The following is a 27,378-nucleotide window of genomic DNA, read 5'->3' as shown; positions in this document are numbered from 1 at the left end:
AAGCTTGCAGGGGCTCACACCCCTCAGCTCACGAAGGGGCAATATTCAGTGATGAACTCAAGCTAATCCTGCAGCAACGACACCCCCCACAGCCCCCACGTGGCAGCGGGTGCATTGGGACTAATAATGATATGTATCAGCGTGGAGAAGTTGGGCACCGTCATCCTCCTTCAGAAAATAAACAGATAAATGTCACTCACTGTCCAAGTGCTATCAGCACAGACGCTGTTGTCAATAAATCAGAAGTATCTAGGAACAGCTTGAACAACTTTTATTTTTTTTTTTAAAGTGCTTAAAATGTAAATAACAAGCTCTCTTTATAAACATTAGTTGCAAACTATTAAAACATGAAACACACAGAACCCACCTCCCGCGTACACGAAGTACAGAGAATCAACAACTCCAAAACCCCCAACACTGAGCTCTCTGATTTTGGGGTGGTTTTCCACCCCACGTTTATGACACAGAACGCAGCTGTTCCTTCACAGACAAGGCATATGGCTAGGTCTACATCACACTTCGGCATCCACATCCCTTCAGGTTTGTTCCAGTTTAAGGATATACCTCAGCTGCTCTTCTGTCCCATCATTCTGGGACAGAAGAGGCAGCAAAGACAAAAATAAATCACTTGGCCAGAGTTCTTTAACAGCAAGAAAGCCAGTTGTGGACTGACAACAAAAACAGAGGAGACGAGAGCAACGGTGCCCTGCAGAAAACCTATCAAACAGTCTGAATGTGGAAAGAGAAGGACAGATAAGGATGCAAAAGGCAAAAGACAGAATTATTGCTGTGACTGTGTTTAAAACAGAACCACCAAAAGCTGCTGCTGGATCAAAAGCAGCTTCCTTCACGTCCGTCTGTCTGCTCATTCCACACAGAGCAGCGCAGCTCTTGGTATTGCCCTGCACAGAGAGCAGTGCTGCTCACCTCCTTTGGAAGATAATCACTAAACATGCATTTGGAACTTAACTGGACAACATTTCCCCCAGTTATTCTTCAAAACAGCTAGATCCTCTGGTTACACACTCTGGCTACAGCATTGTTAGTGGTGCAAAATGCTTTAATGCAGAGAATAAAAACTGGGCGGGGGGGGGGGAGGAACATTCTCAGAATAGTGAGGTGGAGAAACAAATTAAAGAGAAAAGCACCTTTCAGATGCCTTCTCCTAAACACGAGCATTGTTTGTAGGTACCTCTGGACTTCCAAATGCTCTGACAGACATGAAAAGTGATGGCAGCCTTGGCTGTCCCCACCACTTGCTTCTCTCTGTAGCCCTGTGAGCCGCAGGAAGCACGTATTGCTGAAGGGGCCCTGACACGGCCCTCTGGAGCTCTGAGATCAACTTGAAAATATAAAGTGCAAAACACTCAAGCTTTGGGAGAAGAGGCAGAGAGGGGCATACGGAGGTGGTTAGATGCAATGGAACAGGAGGAGGAGAGACGGGGAGGAGGTGTAGTGAGCTAAAAGCACTGGCACTTGTGTGGGGGGAGCACCTGTAATGCCTGTCACTGATAGGAGAAACCCAAGGAAACAGCTGATTGTCAGGCAGCGAGCCAGGATGGCCACTGCAGGACTCACATCTCACACCAGAAATTGCAGTTCCTTTCATCTGAGACATACAGAGGGAGGAGGAACATAAAGATGCAGTAGAGAGGTGCAAAACTCCAATTAGCTCCCTATCAGGGACAAGCAGGTAGGAACTAATGGCTCATGGCTGCTATCTTTCAGGATAACAAATCCTCCTGTTAATACGACAGTCTGCAAGCTAGACATGACCAAATACTGTCACTAGCAGAGATGCCAAATCTCCTTTTAAGCTGATACCTCTTACTTCTGTCAGCCTCAGGCTTTGAGTGTGACCCAATAGTGCCTTTATCCAGCTGCATCTGGTCTTCTAATATCTGCCACACCTTCCCTCATTATCACCTCCTCTATTTACATCTGCCATATCATGGAGCTGTCCACACAGCACTTCTCTCAAAGACCAAAACAAATTGCCCATAGGGATGGGAAGGCTCTACTGACTGCTTTAAAACATAAGACTCACCTAGTTCAAATTAGCAGGCAGGCAGAACAGAAAGCTGGCCAAGCTGTGTTAGTCAGCTGAGAATCGAATTTCAGAGCCTTTCCTCATAGGGAACTGCCATTGTTCTATTGCAAAAGGCACAATTTTTCAGTCATGGCATATACTGAAGTAAGGAAGGAGAAAAGAATAGAAAGGTTTAAAAAAAATCCAGTAACTTTTGGATATCTGCAGCAGAGAGAAGATGCCCTACATGCTGAGACTGCTCAAGTTCCACACCAGCTGACCCCCTGCCTGCACGGGCACCTTCTTGCCAAAATACTGACACAAGAAGAGGTTTATATGCCCTTCCCCAGCACCCTTCCAAACCAGAAGCTGCGCTGTACTGCGACATGGTTGGGAGCACCGCTCACCAACCCCACACCAACACCATCCATTACATCAAACAACACAGAGGCCTTTATACAGTCACTCCAAGTTAGCGAGAAGCATTCAACTCCCGAGAGAGCTGGCCTAGCATTTCTAGGGGTGGGCCCAAGCTGCCAGAGACCTGATGCTGGCGTGGAGGTGTGACACAATTCTAGCTGTTCTGGCACTAATACTGACTTGAAAGTGATCCACGTTGATTACTGGATTGCTAGCTTTCACAGAATGTGGTTTGCATGTGTTTGGTGGATGTCTGACCTAACGGGACATCATGCATAGAGGTGGCTGGGCAGCCAGACATCCTTCTTTGCACACTAGCTTCGGTCTGTATGGCGTTTTCCTGTTGCATTGATAATGACAACGCAAAGTCAATTATAGGGGGCTGCCAGTGGAAAGCAATTCTTGCAGATGCAGAAAAGAGGAAGTGTAATACTGATCAGAAAATCCAGCTGTGGTTTCTGCATACAGGAGTATCCTGGGCACAGCCCACCTGGTGATGGGTTGGGTGCCATGCGAGATCTCCTGCAGCATTGATGGTGCACAAACCATCACCAGCCCTTCTCTACAAATTCAGTTTTGGGCTGGGTCTCTAAGGCAGCGTCACAACCCTGCATGCACGCAGAGAAGAAACCAGCACAGCTCACAATCAGGCAGTGATGTTGGCTCGAGTCTCTGCAGCCTCTGACTGCAGTACTGTGGCTTTGTGTACTGCCTCTTACTGCACCAGGTACTGACACAAAAAGGAGTCAGCTGTTCAGAGCCTTCCTTTGTGGGTACAGCATATGGGGCAGGAAGGGAAGGAGGCATCCAGCAGCAGCCCCTTCCCCAGCTGCCCTGCTGAGCAGACTTACTGGACAGTAACATGCTGGTAGAGTCTTACTGAGTTTAGGCATCCCCAATTTTGTCAGCCAGTTTAACGCTGTCCCTCAGCCAGAGCACACCATTGCAGAGAAGAGCCTGTGGAAGAGTGTAGGCAGAAGAGCAGCAGTAGCAGGATGAAGACAAGGGCGAGGTGGCTGGTTTCCAGCTCTCAAATGTTCATGGACCACTTAAAGCATTGGTAGGATGAGTGCCTGAGAAGATTCTACTTGGTTATGACAGGAACCTCAGGAAGCATCTGCCTCCTGAAGAGGGCTCTGCTCCTCCCCATAGGGTAGCTGACAGCCCACCACCCTACAGTTCCCTGGAGCCAGAACTGGAATAAGCTTAGGTTGGGAAGGAGCAGATAACCATTCCTGCTAAACTCTGCGAACAGAAGCCACTGGAGAAGCCTTCTTTAAGAGGAGGGGGGAGTGCAGGGGTGTTTGCAGCGTGTTTACTGGAAGTGCTTTAGGCAAGTGATGCTGGTCTCTGCCGGGAGGTTACTTGGTCTTGGCTTCCCCCAGCGGGATCTGGAGGAGCGTGGGAGACTGCTCCATGATGCGCACCAGCAGCTGGTCAATGTAATTCTCCAGTTCCTGGATGTGCTCCTCCTTCTTACTCAGCTCCTTCTCTCTCTGCAGTAGGAGCTGGATGAGTTCATCATGGGTCAAATGATAATATTTGGCTGATTGGTCCAACACGTTGGGATCCTGCAGCAGAAACCAAGGAGAACATTCAGCAAGTTGAATGAAAAGCACTGCTCCCTTTACTCCCTTTAGCATTTGCAAGGTGCAGCAATACACCAGAGTATTCAGTGTTTAATACATCTGTCGCCTCTAAATCCCACCTGATAAACCTGGAACATCCTGCATTACAAAGCAGCTTTCCCACATGGCCACTTGGCTGCACAAAAAGATGGGAGAGGAACAGCTGTCCAAACATGCAGCCACTGCAGCCTGGATGCACTCCATGGAGCCAGAAGTGACCACAGAGCCCTAAGTAGATTAACAAACAGGGTTTCCCCAAAGACCATTTCATCAAACCTCAACAGCTAAAAGCTAAAGGCACAGAGACAACAGAACCCACTGGCCTACCATAATGAGACCTGCCATTAGCTGCTTACCCAGTCCTGCAGCCAGGATGACGGGGAGAGAATGGAATTAAGAGCTAAAAGATCCCTCAGGATGAAAGCCCCGGGGAGTTTTGTCACCCTATGGCAAGACCCCATCCCACATCCTCCAACACCATTTTTCTCCACCTCCAACCTCACAAGCAGGTGGGAAGCCAGCCCTCATCCCAGCACTTGGCTCTACCTTTACCTTCTTTGGGTCTGTTTTCTCCAGGTGTGATGAGGGGGCCACAGGCTGAACGCTGCCCGTGGTGACTGTCTTCAGCTTCTCCAGGCCATTGCTCAGCGCTGTGGTCAGGCTGGATTTGTTCTGCTGCTTCTTCTCACTGGAGACCTCCTGCACTGCAGCACTGATGGGTTTCACCGGGTGAGGACTGAGGAAAACAAGGTTGGATAATTAATGCCCTGCCAAGCTTTAAAGCAATTGGCTGTTCCTATGGTTTTTAGGGGTTTGGGACCCACTTATCAAATTTAGTCAGCTTCACGTAGTTAAATTGTGTTTGCATTGCTCAAAGACTGCTTTCTCCACAGAGAGAAGAGACAACGCCTTGCACTGTAACCAGCCAGAGATGGGATCTGCACAGTTACAGTACCTCAGCCAAGCACCTGTCCAAGGGGCTCAAAAGCCCCATGCACAGGCTGTGCTGCTCAGGCCACAATAAGAGTGCTGTGGGTCAAAACTCCTGGCTGCCAGGAGTGCTTTTCAGCATGATGGAAAGAGAAGTGACCTGACGCTACCTTCCTGCAAGACCTACATGCTGTACTGAAAGACCTTAGAATGCAATCAAGATCTACGTGAAGCCTCGACACTCATCAGATGCAGCAGGCACCCTGTGAAGGCTTCTCATGCAAAACCACTGAGTGAAAAGAGATGCTGTGCTCACAGGAGCTCAGCTCTGAAGAAAAAAAGGCAAGCACAGCCTCTATTCACACACAAGGACTTCAGGAATCAGTGGAAGGAAGAACACACAGTTGATCCATGAGCTGCCAGCCAGGCTGACAGATCTCTCTCAAGCCCAGCTTGTGCTGTAACCACGTGCCTGCACTGTATTGCAGTTCCTAAAGCTGAGTAGTGGCTCTCAGCCACACTCCAAGCTGACAGGTATGGCTGGACATAGAAGCACTGCATACGGCATCGGCTGGATGGCCCAAGTCCCCAAGGCTGGCATCCTTGTGCCTTGCTAGCAGTGACAGATGAGGATGTACAACCTCCCCCATCATGCTGACAGGGAGAAGTTTTCTTTGTATCTAAAGCAGTCTTCAACCACAACAATGCCTATCCTGCTTCCCTTCCCAGAGAGGACAGCAGTAACACCAACCAGCTCAAACACCCTGCGTAGGAGGCATCCAGATGCACAGACAAAGCCCAGATGGATCCGCTGAGACATCGGACCTCCTTCCATCCACCAGCTGATGGATGCCAACTTGAAAGCAGAATTAATCGTTCACACCAACAGACTGCTCAATCCACCACTGCACCTTCAAGTGACCGTAGATCTACGATGAAAATTCATGCCTTTGAGATGAAACATCTCCAAACGAAGGAGGCACAGCCCTGGCACTTCTCTTTCCACCCATCTCCTGAGCAAACCTTGCTGTGTTGCAGCACCGCTCCCAGTGATGCTCCCAAGGTCACTGCTGAGAGTAGTAAAAATCAGGGGGAAATTTCCCTACAGCAGCTTAGGAATGAAGTCCTTTTATCTTCCTATTAAATGCATCTCACAGACAGCAAGGTAACAAAGAGCAGGGCAGATGCAGCACACAGCACCTGGGGGCCAGCCCTGCTTGCAGAAAGGCCTTACAGAAGGAAAGGGGATGACTAAACTGGGAGCAGCAGCTCCCCTGTCCAGTCTATTTCTGGATGTGGCAAACCACCCTCCGAGCACTGAGCTCTCCACAAGAACTACATTCAGATTGCAAAGACTGGCACACAATTTCACCTAAAACCTCATTTTGAGACAAAGACAATTCTGCTGCTCTCTCACTCCATGTGGCAGTGATACGACCTCAGTACCAGCAACGCTCCAACCCTGTCACATAAACCCACCACAGTTCATCACACACCAGCTCCTCCTTTATCTGACGGAGGAGAACAACACTTCTGTCCCAGCTAAACCTTTAAGCCTGCTCTAGGTTTGAAGCTTTCCTTTTTTCCTTCCACTACTTTTATACCAAATCTTTTTCTACGTGTCACTGACTGTTCCAGTAGGAGATGCATCTAGGAAAGTGCCAACATGGGGACCAGAAAAATGGCCCTTCCACATAGAATCACAGAATCACAAGGTTGGAAACAACCTACAAGATCATCTAGTCCAACCATTCTCCCATCACCATCACTACCACAAGCACTAAACCAGATCTCATAGCTCCTCATCCAGGTGCCTCTCGAACACTGCCAGGGGACAGCGACTCCACCACCACCCTGGACAGCCATTCCAGAGACTGCGAGAAAAAGTTCTTCCTTATGTCTAACCTAAAGCTCCTCTGGTACAACTTGTGGCCATTTCCTTGGGTCCTGTTTGTTGCCTGGGAGAAGAGGCCAAACCTCTTCTCATCACAGCCTCCCTTCAGGAAGTTGTGCAGTGCAATAAGGTCTCCCCTGAGCCTCCTCTTCTCCAGACTAAATAATCCCAGCTCCCTCGGCCGCTCCTCCTAAGACTTGTGCTCCAGACCCCTCAACAGTTTTGTTGCCCTTCTCTGGACACGCTCCAGGGCCTCGATGTCCTTTTTGTAGTGAGGAGCTCAAAACTGAACACAGTACTTAAGGTGCAGCCTCACCAGTGCTGAGTACAGGGGGATGATTACCTCCCTGCTCCTGCTGGCCACACTATTTCTAATGCAAGCCAGGATGCCGTTGGCCCTCTTGGCCACCTGGGCACACTGTCAGCTCATGTTCAGCTGAGCATCAACCAACACCCCCAGGTCCCTTTCCTCTTCAGACTGCCTTTATGACCCCATGACAATTAGTCGCATCTTCCCAAGAGGCTCAAGTTGAATATTAGGAAAAATATCTTCTCCAAAAAGCGGTCAGAAGTGGCACAGCTGTCCGGGGAGGGGGGGGGAGGGATCACCATCCCTGGAGGTATTCCAGAACCGTGGGGATGTGGCACTGAGGATGGTTATGGGCATGGTGGGATGGACTGGGGTTGGACTTGGGATCTTAGAGGTCTTTTCCAACCTTAGGGATCCTATGATTTCATGATTCAGCGCCTTCTACAGATATAACAGTAACTCTTCAAAGGTTCTTGAAACCCAGCAGCACGTATCCAGAGGAACCACATTTTCACAGGTAGAGGAACCAGAGCAGAGATGTTCCAGGACTTCTCAGACACGTAACATGACAAAGGCCAGCACTCACATGATGACCACCTCTTAGATCCAAGCCCACTTCCTTCCCACAAGCCAGCCAGGCCTTGGGTGGATGCACAGTCCAAAAGTAGACATGATGGTGACGGGCTGACAGTTGGACATGGTCACCCTAGAGGTCTTTTCCAAACTTGAATGATTCTATGACTCTACTGACAGAGAATCCTAGGATTACACTTTGCTCATTGCCTAATTTTACCCTTTGGGATAGCAGGACACTTCTCTTTCCATGAAACATTAACAAAGATCTGGCTATCTGCAGATTTTGACCACGGTTATCTGTCAGAGAATAAATAACCCAGTTAAGAAGGATTTAAAAACCTGACTCAATAAAAGGAATCAGAGTACATGGAGCTACCACACGCCATGCCCTAAACACTGCATCTTTGCTTCACTGCATTCCTACAGCAAAAGACAGACCTGGGAGGAGGAAATAAACCTTTTTTTCTTCTGACCCACCACCATAATGTTTCCTTCCCATCACCCTGGAGGTGAAGTCCCAGGGGCACTTTGGCAGAAGGGAACGAAGAATGGCGTTTTGATACCACCCTGGTGAAACTACCGTTTTTCATTTTTGGCTACAGAGAGAAGAAAGTTTTTAGTACCTGGTGGTTGTTGGAAAAAAAAAAAAAAAAGAAAGAAAGAAACCAAAGCTGAATTAATGAAAAGGGAAGGGGAATAGTTGTGCACATGCCATGAAGGGACTCACGAGAGCATTAACAGCTGGAAGCTCTCCTGGCAGCCATGGAAGAGGCACCTATTTTGCAAGCACAGGGAAGATGATGCAGCCAAAGTTTAGCACTGGATGCAATTTTGTTGCGGCTGGGTTCTCCCCGGGGCAGATCTTGGATGTGTCAAACCTTTTACCCTTGTTTAGAGCAAAGAGGGGACACCAGTGGCTGTTCCCCACTGTGATCCAAGAGAGCCAAGGCTTCCAGCTGCCCAGGCAAGACTCTCAGGGAGCACAGTTACCATTCAGCATGGGAAGGTGAGGAGAGGACCTTCGGCACAGTGCAGAGCATCCTCCTCAGAGCCAGCACGGCCAGAGCTGAGGTCCCTGATCAGAGCAGAAGGGAGGCAGGGTTAAGCCTCTACCAAATACACACCCTTCACACCTTCCCCGGAGTGCTCACCTGGTCATCTGCTGGAAAAAGGGCTTCTCAGCTGGCTGTGTCTCCCTGGGCAAAACCACGAGTGCTGAAGCTTGTGTGTCACCGGACTGCGGCAAAGGGCAGGGCTGGGCTGCGGCATGGCTGGTCGCGGCAGGGGAGGGGAAATCAAACTGCTCGGGGTTAGTCACAGCCACGGGGAAAGGGGTGGAGAAGGCCAAGGGCTGGCTGTCATGCAGGGAAGGATTGCCTAGCGGGTCCCCTGGGGGGTTAGTGGGCTGGAAGCCTTGTTGAAGGGCTTCCCCATGGAGCTGGGGGGAGCTGAACCTTTCAGGCAGCACAGCCTGGACGGGAAGGGCGTCTGCTGGCTTTTCCACAAAGGGATTTGTGGGGGCAATAGGGCTGACTGCCAGAGCAAAGGGATTGCCTGGGCTTGCAGCATCCTGCTCGCTCCTCTCCTCCGTTCTATCTAGCTTCCAGAATTCCACCTTCTTGAAGTCTATCCCTGCAGGCGGCCAGCCCTGCTCTGCCTGATGGGGACAGCCCACCGCCGGCCCCTCACCCTGGTGCTGCTCTGGCGCTAACCTGTGCGGGCGGCCCAATGCCTCCTGCTCCTCCAACGCCGTCCAGAAGGTCTCGGGTTGGCCTGAGTCCGGCCTGAGGGACAGGTCTGGTGCTGACACACCAAGCTCCTCAGGGCATTCCTTTTGCTCTGGGGCTATTGATGGCTCTGCGCTGAGGCTGAGCTGTGACACAGGAGACAAAGCCAGCTGATTCCAGCTCCCTGCAGCACCCGATGGGGTGAGCTCATCCACGGAGAACCTGGAGGGGCAGGTCTCAAAGTGTTCAGCCGCATCTGTCCCATTCATCTCCAGTGGCTCTTCTCCCAAAGAGGTGTCCCCTCCTGCCTCCACGTCAGCAGCATCCTCATGCACAGCTGTGTGAGGTGCTAGGACAGCTGTGTCACCACTCAGATGGCTCCGTGGTTGCTCCAGGCCCTCCTCACCCTCCTGCTGCTCCTCCCCACCTCGCTGCCTTGCCGTTGTGTCACTAGCGTTGTTCTCATCCTCCCCTCTGCCACAAACGGCTGCAAACCACCGCGGAGGTTTGGGAGGTGGCATGACCTCCTCCTTCCCTCGCACACCCGTCCACATTGTGAGGACAGCATCAGAGCCCATCTTCACATGGCCCTCACCAGCCTCCAACCGCATGCTGGCCTGCAGCCGGTACACCGAGCTCCTGATGTCAAATATCTCCCTGCCATCATCCTGCAGCTCCTTCCCCATGTCCGGAGCCACGGGGAAGCACCCTGCTGCCATGTCTTGCAGCACTCGTGGGGGCACAGCAGCCACATTGCTGCCCAGTATTGTTTCTGCTGTGTTTTCAGAGCTGAAGGTGCTTTGGGGAAGGACACGAGGAGTACTTTTCGTTTCAAAGGTGCCCTCGCCGTGGAAGGACCGCTGCCCAAACACACTCCCCTGGCCAATGCTCTGCGTGCTCTCAGAAGGATCGGGCGCAGTTTCGGTGGCAATAGTCATCCAGCCATTCTCCCCTACGCTCGAGGTTTCTTCCTTATTACTGTCCCGTTCCTCCCCAGCACAATTATCAGAACTTAGCAGGGTGGAAGCCTCCTTTTCCCCCAGATTTCCAGATGACAATGAGGCAGCCCAAACCATCGGAGTGCTGCTCTTCCTTCTCCTCGCTGCCGACCCTGCAGACACAGGGCTCAGCACATCCTCTATCACTGTCGCTTCCTGGGTTGTGCTCACCAGGTTTGCCCCCACATCCAAACCAGAGAAATTTGTCCAAGACCGCAGCGCTGGGGGCATTTCACTGCTGATTTGTGGCTCGGCCTTTTCAAAGCCCTGTGTCCCCTCCTCAGGATCTGGCTCAGCTGACCGTTCTGTGGGGCTGGCGGCATCGGGATCGTCGATGAAAGCCATGCCCTCCGCCGCCACCGAAGTAAAAAAGTCCTCCTTCTTTGAGTCTGGTCTGAGCCTGCTGGTGGCAAAGGCATCGAAGGTCTCATCCCACTCTGAGAGGGGAGGAGGAGAGGCGGCGGGTTCCTCATCTGGAGGAGGAGGGTCTGCATGGGACGGAGGAGTGGTTTCAGGCACAGGGACACCAACGCTTTTGGCTGGAGGTTCTCCCTCTGGATCTTTAAGTCTTAGGGAGGCAGAGGGACTGCAATCCTCAGAGGAACACAAGCTCCCAGCGACCTCTGTTGAAGCATGCGGCTCAGACGGGAAACTAGAGAAAAAGTGAGTAGGTGAAGGAGAATTTAGTACCTGGTCAGCGAGGAGGTCCTCAAAGAAGGGATTGCTCTGCAGGGAGTTGAGGAATGGGTTGGTAGGGGACAAGCATCCAGGCTGACTGTCTCCGGTAGCAGGAGGGAGGTTAGGGCTCAGCATGCGAGCAAGATGGGCTACAGCAGCAGCAGGGAACCGGGCAGGGGAGCGGGGAGGAAAATGAGAAGGAGCATCTGAGCTGGTTTCTACCTGAGGAGACACTTCCAGGCTGTGGAGGGAAGACAAAACAGTCCTCCTGGTTAATGCTGTGACAGTGCTGTAAGCATACACCACACACACCACAAATGCTTTGATTCAAAGCAATGCAATGATCCAATACATACTTGTCTCTCTTGTTAGGCAGAGCAATGATTATGGAGTCAATGCATGGAAAGGGCATGCACTACAAAAAGGAAAGGGCAGCCCTTCTCCAACCGTCCTCCAGATTTCCCCTTTCTGCCTTAGCAAGCCCTAAGCCCCAGGAGTCCGAGAGGTTTCTCTACCTCCTGCAGCCCAAAGACTTGGTTCAGTTCTATGAGTTTCCCTGCTCATGAGGAGCAGCTGGGGTAAGAACACCCAAGAGTGAGCCTTCCCCAGCCCACCCCAGTGTCACACCATGTGCTGGGCTCATCAGCATGGCAGCGGCCATCCAAATCCCTCGTGTGACCCAAGAAGGGAGGGATTCGGCACATCTCCACTCTGGATATCAGCCCCCTCCTGCAGATGTCTCCTCACCTTGCCCCAGGCTGAGCAGCCAGTCCTTCACTGCTTTTCCAAGAGGACCACATTTACCTGTCCTTCCTTTGGGACCTCCTCTGCCAATGCCCATTGCCAGGCCAGGGTTGGCCATCTTACCACAGAATAACCAGGTTGGAAGGGAACCACAAGGACCACCAACCCACGCAGCACCACCCAAGCCCTATGGCTGAGAGCAGAATCCCAATGCTCCCTGAGCTCCAGCCATGCCCACCACCGTCTGGGTCAGACCCTTTCCCTAACACCCAGCTCCAGCAGCAGCATTCCCTCCCCCCCCTGAACCTCCTCCCCATGACTTACCCCTGCCAGCTTTGCATCATGCTTCACTTCGTGGTGGGGCTTCAGAGAGACCCCACTTTAGCTTGGAGAAATGCAGACACCGATATGCCCAGTGCTGGCTGATCAAAGCTGAACTCAGAACAAATAAAGCAATTGCTTTGCCAACACGAACAGGGCATGAGCAGCCCTCAGGCTCCTGCCTGCTTGACCCAAGTTGGAAGGAATCATCACAGGCAGCACCAGAAGATCATAGCCAATGGCAAAGCTGCACGGACTATTTTTGCTTGTTATTACAGATGGTTTTGTCACAAAAAGATTTTAGAAGTATTTTAAAGCACAAAAATGCCACCTTGAGGCAAACATTAACAATCACCATCATCCACCTACAGTTGTGTCAGTTTTGTGCTCAGAGACCATTTGAAGGACGTTTGTCTGTTGGTATGCAACAAACCAACTCCAGCTTACACCCATTCCATCTTTCCTATGACACTCACAGTGATTTTGGGAGCCGCTGCCCCAGCTTAGGAATTTGTTACGTAGACCCTAAGCCACAAAGAAGACCTTGAGGTGATGCTGGGCAGCACACAATCCTGACCTACTCCTGTTTGCTCCTTGCTCCTGCTCACATTAATGGTTTAGTCCAGATTAAGAACCCTCATCCATCATTCTGCTTAAGCAGCGTTTAGAAAGAGCAACCCACGGCTGGTCCAAGCAGCTCTGTTGGCTTCCAGCATTAAGTCGCTACAGAGCATTAATCAGCTTGAGGCTCCTAATGAGTGCTCACCGCTAACAACCTTGACAGCTGCCAGAAGTCTGGCTGCAGAAATTCCTACCCTAGCCCACCAGATCACCACCTGCACAGGTGGAGGAAGAGCTTCACAGTCTCTCCAAGCCCACACTGGGCCCACTGGTACATGGGGACGTCCCATTTGGCAGCCTCCAGCTGTCCCCCAGCCTACACACGGATGCCAGCAGCCAGCAAAGCAGGCTGTGCTGTGCCTGGGGGAACAAGAAGTGTGAGCATCCACCCCTAGCTGGAGGAAGCAAAGCAGAAGGGACGCAGCCTCTGGATGTGATGCAGGAGAACCGCAGCACCTCCACGCTGGCAGTGACACCATCTTGTAATATGCCAGGCTGAAGGCACAAAAGCAGAGCTCATGTCCCTCTTTATTTTAATCACCTGGCTTGGCTCTCCAAGCACCAACCGCACTGTCACCACCCAACCTTTGTGCTCGGGGTGAGCATCCCCCCCTGTTTAGCACCCCTGCCCTCCCCCCAACAGACCCACCCCCCTCAAATCCCACTGCTTCATTCCACCAGGGATGCTGGAAATGCTCAGCGAAGGGGCTGAGGACGTTGTGCTCCTCTAGAGGGAAACCTCCGCTTGGATGGAAGATCTCTGCTGCAATGAAATGCTGACTCACCCTCCTCCTCCTCCTCCCAGATCCCTGCACGCAGCTCCGCCAGCCAAAATAAATAGCGGGTACCTTCCTGCCCTCATTTATTTTGCTGGCAGCACTTCACAGGCGCATTTTAGCCTCCCAGCAGAACGACGACAAAAGAAAAAAAAAAAAAAAAAGAAAATATTACTGAGCAACTGCCTGATGGAAAGTCGCCTGGAAACAGCCCATTTGATGTGGGAGGATCGAATCCGTAACACACCGAGGTGAAGAGCTGGGGCTGATGGAAAATCCCACCCCTGCATCCTAGGAGAGGTGGATGGGAAGACATCAGGCCAGGATTTCCATGGATAATTTGGGCATTCTACGTATGGACCTACCTGGGGGACTCCAGCACGGCAGGATTTGTGCAGAAAGCGGCTAGGAAGAGATCAGCATGCAACCTAGGACATGTTTGTATGAGGTGGGAGCCAGGAAGGGCCTGGGAGTGATGTGCAAATGGAGCTTTTCAATAGGAAATGCACAGGTCGAGTTCACTTATCCTAGCAGAAACCTCATTGTTTTCCATCTGTCCTCACCTCTGTCACGCCTGCAGCTGTCCCTCATCCTGAACAAGATGGGGACAGGCCCTTCTTTATATGGATTTGCCTCCCTAACCATAGAAATAACAATAACAAAAAGAAGGCAGGTTGGATGGGACCAAGCCCTGGGCAGCCTGGTATAGTATTAAATGTGGAGGTTGGTGGCCCTGCCTGTGGTAGTGGTGGCCCTGCCTGAAGGGTTGGAGCTTGATGATCCTTGAGGTCCCTTCCAACCATTCTGTGACTCTGTGTGTGAAGCAGAGGTAGGATGTGGATAGCAGATGCAGAGAGCAGGCACAGGTGCTATAAGAGCCATTCTTCACCCTTCCAAGGGCAACCCTACTGGCTTCCAAAATGGATTTTAGTTTTCAGCCTCACTGCTGGCAACACAGGACCAGCAACATCCATAGCGGGCAACAGTTTTATGCTTTCCTCCCCTGAAAGCAATGACAGAAGGAAAAGGCTTTAGCCTAGGAAGGGCTTTGACCTGCAAACAGGCTCTTTTTTGCCTCCTGCCAAGCATGAGATGCAGCCCCATTTTATCATCCCAATTCACGCCGCAGGAAGTGGGACCTGTGGAGCTCTGAGAACATTGTAGGAAAGCCTGAAAATATGGAAAGCGATTGTTTTCACCCCAGGCCTTGCCTCAAATAAGCCTGCTAAGCTTCTTCCTTGCATACAACCCTTGAGCACGCCACCTGAAGCACAGCAAACCCCGAAGAGCCTTTCATTCATGTTTTCAAGAGCAGACAGCATCCACCTCCCGCTCCCACCACAAATTCAGAGCTGCTCTGCTCTACAAAGCAAAGGTTAATCCATCCTCAGACCCAGAAGTTATGCGGGTAAATGAGTAGCAGCCTTGCTTCTCCTCCAGATGATAAGCAGATAAGCGCTGCTGGCTTTTCAGCGGCACGCTTGGGAGGGAATATGCATTTGATTATTGAAATACAGATTTCAACCATCGAGATGTAATCAACCTCTCAACAGCTTTGAGCTGAATCGGTCTGTGAGGTCTCCCAGTGTAAGAAGGAAGGAGAACGAAGTAAAAGAAGTAGGAGTTCTTTATGATCAGAATGAGAAATGACGTTGCAATCGCTGGTTTAAACAAGCTCAAGATCCTAAAAAATCACAGAATCCCATAGAATTGAATGATCAAGAAAGAAAGTTCCAAGAAGAGGAAGTAAAGGGCACCCACCTCCCAGCCTAGAACAAGAGCTGAGCCAACAGCTGCTGCAGTGCTGCCCAAAGGTGCTCATCCACTGCTACACCAAATCCCACAGTGCTGGTCTTTAATGCTCCCCATTTAGAGACTTCTCCTAATGTCTCATTTCAGTTTCCCTCTCTATACTTCCAGCTCATTACTCCCCATCTTAAAATTGCCAAGTGCAATTAAAGCCCATTCAGATGCTTAAAAAGATTCCAGAAGGATCACCTGGGAATCTCTCCCATCCAGAATATATAGTTTCAAAGGGAATCCTATCCTGAGGACCAAAACTCACAGCTGGTGGCTTATCCAAGCTTCTCCTTACAAGGCAGAAGAACTGTATGGAGAAGCCTGCAAAGAGGCATCCAAAAAGCAGAGCCTAAGCAAACCTTGGGTACTCTGATGACCTTGAAACCATGTGGGTGAAGACAGTGACTCTGTTGGCTCACATCTGAGCACTTTACAAGCAGCAGAGCTCACATACGGATCCCATTAGGTAGAAGAAGCCTGAAAGATCTCTTCATTAAAGAAGGCTTAGGCTGAATGAAAATCCTTCTGCTTAATAAATTAGGTTAAAGTCAGCCCAGATTAGGAAATCCCTATAATAAAAGAACCTTCTGGATCCAGGCAGACCGCTGGCTCTTACAGCCTTGTGTTCTCCCTCTCCCTGAACAATGAAAACCTTGCACTGCGCTCCCGGCGAGTGCCTGGATCCCAGCACAGCCCATTCCCACTGCACACCAAGGCATGTGGAGCTGCACCTCTGCACAGGGATACACCTCCCCTTCACCAGCCATGGTTAATGATGAGCACAGCGGGTTTGGGAGGATCCAGGAAGAAGCACCCTCCCTTTTACAAGTGCAGGGTCAAGGAGGCATTTCCCCTGCTCTCATCTCATCTGGGCAGCACAGTGCAGAGGCCAGGCAATTGGAGAACAGCCGGATGCCCACAGCCCCATTTCACTGACCTGGGTTTCTGGGGGGAGTCTTTGGGCTCCTTGGAACCAAACCAGCCGCCAGCCTTGCTCCTGTCATCTCCCACTGCTGCAGAGCCATGCGAGGCTCCTGTTTTCTCCCCCTGGCCCCTGTTCCCCGCATCACTCTTGTGGAAGAGCCCGCCCTTTGTTTTCTTCTCTTCCTTCCTCATTTCCTCGGGTTGCTTCTCCTTTGTCACCTCTGCAGAGAAGACCATGGGTGTTGCCACCTGGGTCGGCTTGTTCTCCAGGCGGTTGTTTTCTTCCATCCTGGCTCTGCCCAGGTGGTTGCTGAGGGTCACAGCTTTGGTGGACACCTTGAGTTCTTCCTGCAAAACCAAGCTGGGAGGAGAGGGGATGAATCTCATCTCGTCCCTTTGCTGTGTCCTCTCCAAGCTGCTGGCCCCCCAGGGCACCTCGTGGGGGTCGTTGTGGATTGGGATGAAGCCAAAACCCTCCTCTGGCCTTTTGGGAACAGGCAGCGGTGTGGAGCCCTGCGGGGTGGGCACGGGGCTCCTTGGGGTTGGCTCATCACTGTACACATGGCTCCCATTGATGCAGAGAGAAGAGCGGGACACGGGATCTGTCTTTAGCTTCAGGCTGTGGATTGCTTTTGGCTCCAGGATAGGGCTGACCTGGGAGACGTCATCACTGAATGCTCTCTTGTGGGTCAGCTTTGGAGAAGGTAAAAAGTCCTTCACTGCAGGGAGAAAGCACAAGGCTGGGTGAGGCCAACTGTGTAACGGGCACAGCAAGCTTAATCTACTAAAAAACACTGATGAGAGCTGCAGAATTACACCAGCTTTTCCCCTCCCAGGCTCTACTCAGCTATAATTAAATTAATAGGGAGATAAAGCACAGGTCATAAAGCACGTGACTCTACAAGCCGTACATCTCCCCAAGCACATCACCTCCCTCCACAGGATCACGAGAGTGGTCTTTGTAAGGTGAGAAACCACTGTCAGAGAGGCTCTGAGGGCTATAATGAATGCAGGGATCTGGCCAAAAGAATCCGAAAATCACAGACAGGCCCTTGGGCTGCTGTGTGTGGTGCAGTAAGGAAGGTCCGTGCCCATTCTTCCCTCTTCTCGCTCCTGCTGAGGGCTCAGCAGATCCCAGTGCTCAGTACCCTGGGACTCCCACCCCATCCGGGAATTGGCAGTCTTCACCCAATTAAACCATGTAATATAGATTTTGTTTTCAAGGGACGGCGAGAATTAATTCCCGACAAGAGCCTTTTTTGTTTGCAAATCATCGCTCTGCCAGCGCCAAGAGCTGGGATTGCTTTAATCACCGGCAAGCGGTCACTGCTTCAGCTCTGCCCCCTGCTCCAGGTCTGCCCCCAAGCTGGAGGCGGCTCATTAGGCACAAGGAGCTGCTCTTTGCCACCTGCTTTTCTGGAGCAGAGGAGAAACAGCCCCGAGTTACCCCTACACCCCATGGTGGTGCAAAGCAGCCAAGCAGGGCTGTCTGCACGCAGCCTTGGTATTCAAAGCCAAATCTTGGATGTTTTCTCCCCGTTCTTGGCAGGCAGGCAGATCTCAGAGGGTTCACACAGGACACTGCCTCTTAGGTAAGCAGTCAGTTAAGAGATTTGCAAGAAAGCCCCCACAAACGGGTTGGATTAACACCACCATCCTCTTACCGGAGCGCTCCGTGGACAGACTGCTGTGTCTGCTGGGAGACCTGGTTACCTCGGGGCCGCTGGTGGCCATGCCCAGGCTGGCTGATGAGATGGTGCTGTCGGATCCCAGAGAGGTGTTGGACTGCGTTAGGGATGACTTGCGCAGCTTGTTCTTCAGGAAGAAGCCCTTCACTTTGGACTTCTTGCCACCGACGTCGTAATCATCCTCCATGTCGAGCGCACCCATGCTGCTGGGGATGATGGCAGAGGCTGACTCCAAGTCGTACTTCTTCTTGCCCTTCATCTTGTCCTTCAGCTTGCCAAAGGGTGACCGTGGTTTGTCCTTCATGGACAGGTCGAACATGCTGGCTGTGAGGTTGTTGCGTGTGAATTGGATGCTCACCTGGATCTCACCACGTTCTTTCTCCTTCTTGCCGGGCTTGGAATGCAGCTTGTGCCACCTGAAGACAGAGAAAAGATGAGGGGAGAGCTCTCCATCAGTGCTTTGTGATGGGTTTTGCAATATTTAAGAGCTGGTGAGTCAAAATCCATCCTCTCATGTTGGAGTCTGCACTGTCATAGCAAAGGAGCTCAATGGTTGGATATTAGGAAATATTTTATTTCAGGTTAATTGGAAACAATTTCTTCTCAGGTATTGGAACAGACTGCTCAGGGAGGTGGAGGAGTCAGCATCCCTGGAGGTGTGGATAAGTGGCACTCAGGGACACAGTTGGTGGGCATGGTGGGGATGGACTGATGATTGGACTTGATGAAATTAGAGGTCATTTCCAACCCTAATGAATCTATGATATTCATTAGAACAACTATTCCAGTGATCAGTGATGGCAGAGGATTGTAGAATCACACAACGGTTGGGTTGGAAGGGACCCCAAACCCCACAGCCCCACTCCTGCCATGGACTGGGTGCCCCCACCAGATGAGGCTGCCCATGGTCCCATCCATGGCCTTGGGCACCTCCAGGGATCCACAGCTCAAAGGACACCCGGGCACAGAGCTGTGCTGTGGGATGGCAGAGGGCTGTTGCCCGTTGCTAGCTGAAACAAATGGTGCAAACGAAAGCAAGAAACACCCGGAGGAACTCATTTCTACATTCCACTTCCCTAATTCTCCACAGCACCAGGATCAGACGGGGCAGCACAACGCTGGGCCAGAAGGGAAGCATTTCTTCCTGAAATAACCGCCTCGCACCGCAGACCCGGCACCCTTCCCCTCCCAGGGCAGGATGAGCTCCTTGGGGCCCCAGATAACAGCACTGTGAATTATCAGCAGGCTGCAAAACAACATGAAGACCTGCTTCCAAGATTTCCTCCCAGAACGTCTGAGCAGAGCAGGGTGAGACAGCTCCAATGGCCCCAACACCCAGCCTGGGGATTTGCAACAACAACAGGAGCAGGAAGGCGTTTTTAGAGGTGTTCTAATAATTTCCAACTGATTTCCCAACAACTAAAAATCCCCGCCGTGTTTTAGGCTGTTAAAAGAGTTTGCTTAGAAGAGCAAAGTCACCAGAAAGGAAAAAACAAGGGGAGGAAAATGTGAAGTGTTGGAGATGGGTGTGACCCTGCTGAAATCATAGGGACGAGGAGGAAATCCAAACCACGTCCTCAATTCCCCATTCAGGAGCTACTGAGGAGCGCCCATGACTTTGCTGGGCAAGCCTTTGCTAGGCTTTAATCCCCAGTGAGCCTCTCCCCATAGCCCATACTGTCCACCCCCATAAATGGGGAACAATTCTCAGTACCCAAGCATTAGGCTGAAAAATCAGAGAATGGTTTGGGTTGGAAGAGACATCAAAGATTACCTGGTTCCAGGAATGAAGGAAGATAAGGAAAAAGCAGATTTGTGGCTGACTCTTGGAATGGGAGAAAACCTCACGAGCAGGTTTTGTATCTGACACCATCACCCCATGGGGAAAATAGAGAGGGAGAACTTGGGATGAATTAACATAGGGAAAGGCATCTGAGGATGATGAGATGTAAAACCCCATCTCACATGGACACGCTCGCAGCATCCCCCACTTGCCACACTGCAGTCATTACAATTAATTTGGCTGCTCAGTAATGATGCCTTCAAATCAACAAGCCCTAAACCTGCTCTGCTTCTAAAAATGTCCATTCCAGAACAACCTCTGCCCAGGCTGGCAACGGATGAAGGAGCTGTGTGGGGTTCCCAGCACCCAACAGGTCAGGACTGCACCCCAAAAAGGGAGATATGCTATTTTTAGGCAGGGCTCAAAGTTCATAAGATGAGTGTTTGGGTGGATCAAGTCTCTCCATGTCTCATGGCTGCTGTTTTTTTTTTTTTAATTTAAATCAATTCCAGTGAAGGTACAAATGCACCCATTGCAGGATCAGGCTGGGTTTAAAGAAGAACACAAGCTGCTGATGGGTTTGTTTGCTCTTATGCCCACCCCAAGAGGGATTTCACAGAATCATTATGGTTGGAAAAGACCTCCAAGATTTGGAGAGGGGAGGAGGAGTTGTGGGTGCTCCATCCCTGGAGGGGCTCAAGGCCAGGATGGATGGGCTTTGGGCACCTGGTCCATGGCAGGAGTCCCTGCCCACTGGGTTGGAACTGGGTGGGCCTTAAGGTCCCCCACCCAACCCATGATGTGATTCTACACTGAGGGAGCTGGGATGGCTCAGTCTGGGGAAGAGGAGGCTTAGAGGGGACCTTGGAGCTCCCTAGAAGGAGGTGATGGCTTCATGCTTGCACAAGGGGAGGGCCAGGTTGGGTATCAGGAAACATTTATTGTCCAAAAGAGCAGTGAGACACTGGCACAGCTGCCCAGGAGTTCTGAGGTCACCATCCCTGGAAGTGCTCCAGAACTGTGGGGATGTGGCACTGAGAGTCAGTGGGCACGGTGGGATGGGTTGGGGATCTCACAGGTCTTCTCCAACCTTAATGATTCTACGCAAAATTAAAACGGCCACCCCAGTGGCTATGGGGACACTCAGCCCCATGGCATGCATGGGAGGAGGCAGCAGCCTGCCCAGCACAAGGCTGAGGGAGGAAATCACAAACAGAACTCCATGCAGATACCCCACAAAGGGGAAACAGTTGGGGCCCCGCCGGGCTCTCAGGAAGCCAAACAAACCCCAAACGCCCATCAGCATCGCCTGTGTGCTCACATGGGTCACCACTTCCCATCCAGCATGGCTAAAACCCCTTCCTTGTGCAAAGGCTCTGCTCCCCTCCCACTCACCTCCACCAAGAGACAAGGAGAGCTGCCAAAAGGCAGCAGGAGCACAGTGCTATTTTCTGCTGCTGCTGCTGAGATCGATGGGAGCGCAAAGCGCTGCCGTGGCTCGAGGCCCCCGCAGGGCACGCGTTTCCCCCCCATCTGCTGGCAGAAAGTGCTGAGCAAAGGGAAAAAACACCCTAGGGTGGAAATGGGAGCGGAGGAGACAATGGGACATGGAGCCGTCCCTTAATGCAAAGGCAAAGCTGATTGTGGAGAAGAAATCCCATAGAGCCCCACATCTCCTGTCCCTTCTGCATCCCCATCCCGCTCCTGTGATTCCATCAGCACCAAACCACGCGCTGAGCCGAAGCGCCCAACCCATCGCCATCCCCCTGGGTACCTGCAGCAATGCCTTCCCAGTTTCTCTTCTAGACTGGACCCAGTGCTTTGCTAGCAGCAGGCTGCACAGAGCTTCCTGGGGTGCTGGAGCCTCTCAGTAAGGCACACCTTTAGGGATGCACCTGGGGTTCACCTGGAATGAAGTAGGAGCGTTCCTGCCTGAGCTGCAGCTCGGAGCAAGGGACAGACAAAGCCTCTCTGCCTCTCATTTACTGCTGAATCACTCTGCAACAAGCTCAGCCTTGCTAATGAGAGGTCTTTAATTAGTGACAACTTCAACAGAGAGCCAGGGACGGGCAGGTGAGGAAGAGGAAACTCAGGGAAACCCCAAACGTCTGCAGAAAAAAAACACCATTGGGGCCACAAGGGGAACGGCATGGAGGAAGCTCCATATCAAGAAGAGAAGCAAAGGGTGGAAAACAGCACAGCCCCTGGGCTCGCAGTCCGACCTTATGTTTTGATGCAGCTTCCCCCACTGGTGCCGGGAAGCTTTTCTGCTGCGTCGGTTCCTTTGGTGTTGGTTTTGGACAGGCTGCTCTGCACGGCGATCCCTGTGAGCTGCTCAAAGCACAGCTTGAAAATAAACATGGGCTGAAGGAAGGAAAGGAACTCAGGAGACTGAATTCAGCCCAACAAACGGTCCTCTAAGTGGCCTCAAAGCTGCCCCTGAGTCGGTGGGCTGAGGGTGCAGGGCAGCACGGAGGGGAAAAAGGCAGGAGCAAGGCAGGTTCAAGGGCTGGAGAAGAGCTATCAGCAGCACTGGCATGAGGACAACCATGGGCAACTTCACTGCAAATCAACTTAAAGAGATGAAAGCTTTTTCCCTTTCCCCCATCAAAATCACAGAATCACCTCTAAGATCTCCGACCCCAACCACCAACCCCTCACCACATCCCTCAGTGCCACACTGACCCTAGGAAGGGGATGGGTATGGAGATTCAAGGAGCTGTAAAATGGAGCATGAAACATTTATGAATGAAGAGGAGAGAATAACAGCAGCAGACAGCAGAACCCTCGTTAACTGCTTATGCTCCAGAGCTCCCACAGTTTGCAAATCCAAGCAGTAAATGAGCCAAAAAGCCACCGTGCCCACAATCACCCTATGCCCTGACCTGTTCTGCCAGCCTCAAATGCATAAAGAAAAGGAGAAAATGAGGCCCAGTTTGGTGGGATGCAAAGCATGGCTGATGGCACAGGGCTGCTCAGCAGGTTTCCCTGCTGCACTGGCTGAGCAGGAGGTGGAAATGGGTGCAGAAAGGAGCACGATTTGCTGTAAACCTTCTACAAAAGGGAAGGGCTGGCAGGGAGAACCATGCAACTTGAGGCACCCCAGGCTCAGGAACTGAGGGAGCAGCCCAGGCTGGAATAAACTCCAACCCCACATCCCTGCTGCAAAGTCCTGATGGAGACAGCCAACCCTCATGGTTGCTTGCACGTATCTGTAGGCTCCAACAAGACATGGGGAGCAACAAGAGACACCAGCAAGGGTTTTAAAGGTGCTTTCACTCAGCAGAAATGTGCAGGAAAGGATTAGAGGACTTTTCAGACTCCTCTTGCCAAGAAAACCCCATGCAACAGTGGTACACAGACCACAACCCACGCCAGCAGAGCACTCAGTGATGGTGACAAAGATGGTTTATGGTGTTTTCGGGGCCTCCTATGGGTTTTTCCTGTAGTGGTTTTCCCCTTGCAGCTACTGGAGGTAGGGAGAGCTCTACAGATGAGTGCAAAGTGGAGGAAGGAGACTGTGCCTGCAGTCCTTTGGCTGTCAGGGGACAGAGGGACCTTGGGAGGGCCACCAAGAGTCCAGAGCCAACGTGCCAGTCTTCACCCAGGTTGGGGGTTCAAATAGCATAAATATCTTCAAACAAACAAACAAGCTGAGCTTGGAGAGAGATTGATCCCCAGTGCACGCAGCTCTAAAATGCTATGTGGTCAACAGGGCTGGGTGTGGGAACAGAGGTGGGCAAAGGACATCCAGCCCAGAGCAGAACAGGGCAATGAAGCTCCTAAATTTGTCAGGGAGATGGCAGGATCATCATGCCTGGAGGTGCTGCAGAACCGTGGGGATGTGGCACTGAGGGATGTGGTCAGTGGGCATGGTGGGATGGGTTGGGGTTGGACTTGGAGATCTTAGAGGTCTTCTCCAACCTTCACGGTTCCCTGACTCTAGATCCAATCAGAGCGAGAAGGGGCAGCCTGGGAAGCACTCTAACCCAAGCAGTAGGGCACAAACCCCCTCCTTCCATCGCCCTGAGGTATTTCAACACAGCACAGCACTTCCTGCATTGGCCAAGCGGCCATGAACCAAGGTGCAGCAATCCCTCAGAGAACCAAAACAAGGATTTCGTCACAGCCTGCCACATCTGAACAGATCCTATTACTCTCAGCCAACCCAAGACCCCACTTCCACATTTCTCACCTCCCAGACCCTCTTCAAGACCAGGACCTACAGCTGGGGAAGGACAGGCTGCGATGGAGCCTCAGTGTGGATTTGGGGACTGTCCCTCGCCCCCAGGTGGGGCTGCCATAAGGTCCCCATTTATTGAGCAGCACGCAGGACCATGGACAGAGGTGATGGACCCCATGGAGGTTCCTCCATCACCCCAAGGCCATCCCAAATTCAGAGCAAGGTCCAACCTGTATTGGCTCCAGAGGAAAGGTTTTGCAGCAAGGATGCGTGCCCCTTGGCTCAGGCTGCTTCCAATGGGGACGTTTCCACATGGGATGTCTGTACCAGGGATAAGGGCAGGCACAGAGAAAGGGCTGGATGGGATCTGTTTGTCCAAAACGCGGATACAAATGATAAAACCTAACTACTCCCCTCGGAGAGCATCCCAACCTGCAGGCACCCACCAGCCAAAAATCCACACCACCACAGCCAACGCAGGAAAAGCTCAACAGGGTTAAAGCCACTGCTTAAAAAATAAAAGCATTGCAAGTCACGGCTGCTGCCGCATTGCCAACCCAAAGCTTTCCAGCTTGAGATAAGCCCAAGGATACCAAAAAAGGCCAGGAGACACCCAAAAGGCCACGAGAGCCCTCTTAGGCAAAACCAAGAGCTGACTTTTCCCCTCCCAGCCAAACGTTGCCATTCAGCTGATAAATGCTGCCAGACACACCCGGCCTCACTCCGTGACATGGGGCCAAGTTGGACGACACATTTTCCACTGAGCTGAAAACACGAAGAAAAAGCACTGCTGACAAAGTTTCCACCCAACAAAAATCAGCAGTGAAACGAGAGCAAGGTCACCACGCTGACAACCAAGGCCTGCTTTGTTGCTTTTTCTATTTTTGTATTATTTTTTTTCCTCCTCTTTTCTGGGCTGCATTCAAGCCAGCAGCAACTTTGTGCCTCCAAGCAAGGGATGCAGACAGGGCCCTACAAGCAAAGGGGTGCACGAGAGACCACCCTTTAGCACCCAACCCAGAAGCATTGCAGTCCCAAAGCTGCAGCATTCCCAAGGAGCCCATTTTTGGGGATATCTGTCCAAATCCCAGCTGTGCCAAAGTGGGATACAGCCTGGGAGCTCCTCGCACCCCAAAACCCCACAGCCACTCTCCATGCACAGCCTGGCTGCAGGGAGCCACAGTGCTGCTCTGCATTAGGGCAGAACTGAAGATCTGGAGCTCATTTTCCAGCCAGGGTTAATAGAAATCAAAGCAAAATTAATGCCAGGGAGAACAGCCAAGTGGCAGCCCCCAGGGCTGTCCCCTCAATTCCCATTTTGGGGCTGGGAGGAGTGGGTTGCAGATGGGAAAAAGTCAGGGGAAAGCACACAATCCACAAACCCATGGCATAACATTACGGGGGGACAGAGCCCCCGTACATTTTGGGGTACAGAGGGTCCCCGTGATGCCCTGTTCTCTGTGACACTCTTATCGGGGCACACAAGGACCCCACGATCCCCCATGCCCTGCAATACACTTCTGGGACCGTGCATGGACCGTATAACACCTCCACCTTTTGCAACCCCCCTCATGGGATACACATGAACTTCATGACACGCTTAGGAGGGCCCTCATAAACCCAGTCACACCCATCTCCTTTTTGGGGCACACAAGGACTCTGTGATGTCCTATTCCTTGTGAGGCCCTTCCGGGACCATGCATGGACCCTGTGACCCCTCATCTCCCTTTCAGGAGCCCAAATGGACCCAATGACATTCAATCTTTTGCAACTCCCTTCCTGAAGGCATGAAGAGACCTCACATGGACCCAGTGACATCCTATTCCCTATGACTGGGGCTCTATGGCCCCCGTGACACCCCATATCCTACAAATGCCTTTTTGGGGCACAATGAGACCCCATGGATCCCTACTCTTTACGACACCCTTATGGGGCCATACATAGACTCAATAACAACCCATCTCCTACAATTCCCCTCCTGGGGCATGAAGAGACCTCCCGACATCTTACTCCCTATGACAGCCTTATGAGGGCCTACACGAACCCCACAACACCTCATCTCCTTTTTTGGGGCACAAAAGGACCTCACGATGCCATATTCCCTGTGACACCCTTCAGGGACCACGCATGGACCCTGTGACACCCCACCTCCAACAAGTGCCCTTTTTTGGGCCCAGGTGGATCTCATGACAGCCCATCTCCTGCAGTCCCCTCTTCGGGGTCTGAAGAGACGCATGTTTTCTATGACACCTTCATGAGGGCCCACGTGGACCCCATGACACCCCATATCCTTCCTGAGCCACATAAAGACTCCACAACGTCCCATTCTCTGTGATATGCAACGAATGGATCCCATGACACCCCATCTCATACAAACACCTTCCCAGGGCACAGAACCCTATAGAACAACATAGAACCACAGGATCCTAAATACCTCCAACCCCTTCTTACGGTCCACACAGACCCAACGACGCCCTATTCCCTATGACAGCCCTACAGACCCCACAGCAGCCCATCTCCCGAGGCGCACGATAACTCCACGACCCCCTATTCCCCGCGACACCCTCACGCAGACCCCCCCCTCCCCCAAATACCCCCTTGGGGACCCACGCGGAGCCCCTTTACGGCTCACAGAGCCCCTCCGCCCCACTCACCTCTCCTCGGCCGCCCTGCCCTGCAGCCCCGCAGCCCGCAGCGGTACCCGGGCCATGCCCAGGAAGCGATCCATGCCCACCAGGGCGCGGTGCATGACGGTGAGCAGCACCGCGGCCTCAACCCCGGGCTCGGTGGGCGGCAGCTCGAAGGCGCATTCCTCCTTCCATTCGGGGCAGCCGCCGCTTTTCTCCGCTACCGAAGTGCAGTACTTCTCTCGGCCCAGCTGGATGATGGTATACGCGTCGCTGCTGCCCGCTTTGCCCCCACCGCCGCCGCCCTTACAGCGCAGCCCCCGGGCCCGGACCACCGTCACCTGCACGTGGGTGGGCAGCCAAGCCGGGGGGCCGTCGGCGGGCAGCGCGGCGGCGCGGAGCAGCGCCATGGCGGAGGAACGGAGAGAGGGCGGCCGGACCGGACCGGGCCGAGCCTCAAATCCGCACCGCACCGCACCGCTGCGCTGCCGCAGCCGGGCCGCAACCGCCCGCCGCCCGCCCCGCCCCGCCCCGCCCGGCGGCAGGCCACGCCCACGAAGCCACGCCCACGAAGCCTCCACGCTCCTTTCCGAAAGCCACGCCCCCTCCGAAAACCACGCCCCCTCTTCGCCGCGCCCTCGTCCTAAACGACCCCTTTATCAGCCACGCCTCCTTTGCTATAAAGCCACGCCCCCTCCTTAAACCACGCCCCCTCGCTGTC

General features: G+C 52.3%; 1 protein-coding gene across 4 annotated transcripts; it reads right to left on the bottom strand.

Moving 5' to 3' along the window:
• Positions 1-430: 430 nt before the first annotated feature.
• Positions 431-27,167, bottom strand: RAB11FIP5 (RAB11 family interacting protein 5). 4 transcript variants are annotated; one of them, XM_031588123.2, is made up of 6 exons: positions 26,685-27,167; positions 18,041-18,480; positions 16,390-17,095; positions 8,939-11,431; positions 4,630-4,813; positions 431-4,020 (listed from the first exon to the last, which is right to left on the bottom strand). In XM_031588123.2, the coding sequence occupies exons 1-6, from the start codon at positions 27,065-27,067 to the stop codon at positions 3,811-3,813; spliced, it is 4,416 nt and encodes a 1,471-aa protein (XP_031443983.2). In that variant the 5' UTR covers positions 27,068-27,167; the 3' UTR covers positions 431-3,810. The 4 variants fall into 4 exon arrangements, with proteins under 4 accessions (XP_031443983.2, XP_031443984.2, XP_031443982.2 ...); XM_031588124.2 differs by having other exon boundaries at positions 9,500-11,431; XM_031588122.2 differs by having other exon boundaries at positions 8,939-11,164.
• Positions 27,168-27,378: the final 211 nt, after the last annotated feature.

This window comes from Phasianus colchicus, chromosome 4, assembly GCF_987193195.1.
Source record: "Phasianus colchicus chromosome 4, bPhaCol1.hap1.1, whole genome shotgun sequence".
NCBI lineage: Eukaryota > Metazoa > Chordata > Aves > Galliformes > Phasianidae > Phasianus > Phasianus colchicus.
Note: the sequence above shows the minus strand (reverse complement) of the source record. Positions and strands in the feature narration are given on the sequence as shown.

Excerpts from the sequence above, each read along its gene's own strand:
- RAB11FIP5 (XM_031588123.2), bottom strand. The coding sequence starts at position 27,067 with ATGGCGCTGCTCCGCGCCGCCGCGCTGCCCGCCGACGGCCCCCCGGCT. Across the intron at positions 17,096-18,040 it reads TCTGTCCACGGAGCGCTCCG|TGAAGGACTTTTTACCTTCT; the intron begins GTAAGAGGATGG and ends TTCTCCCTGCAG. Across the intron at positions 4,814-8,938 it reads TTTTTCCAGCAGATGACCAG|TCCTCACCCGGTGAAACCCA; the intron begins GTGAGCACTCCG and ends TGTTTTCCTCAG.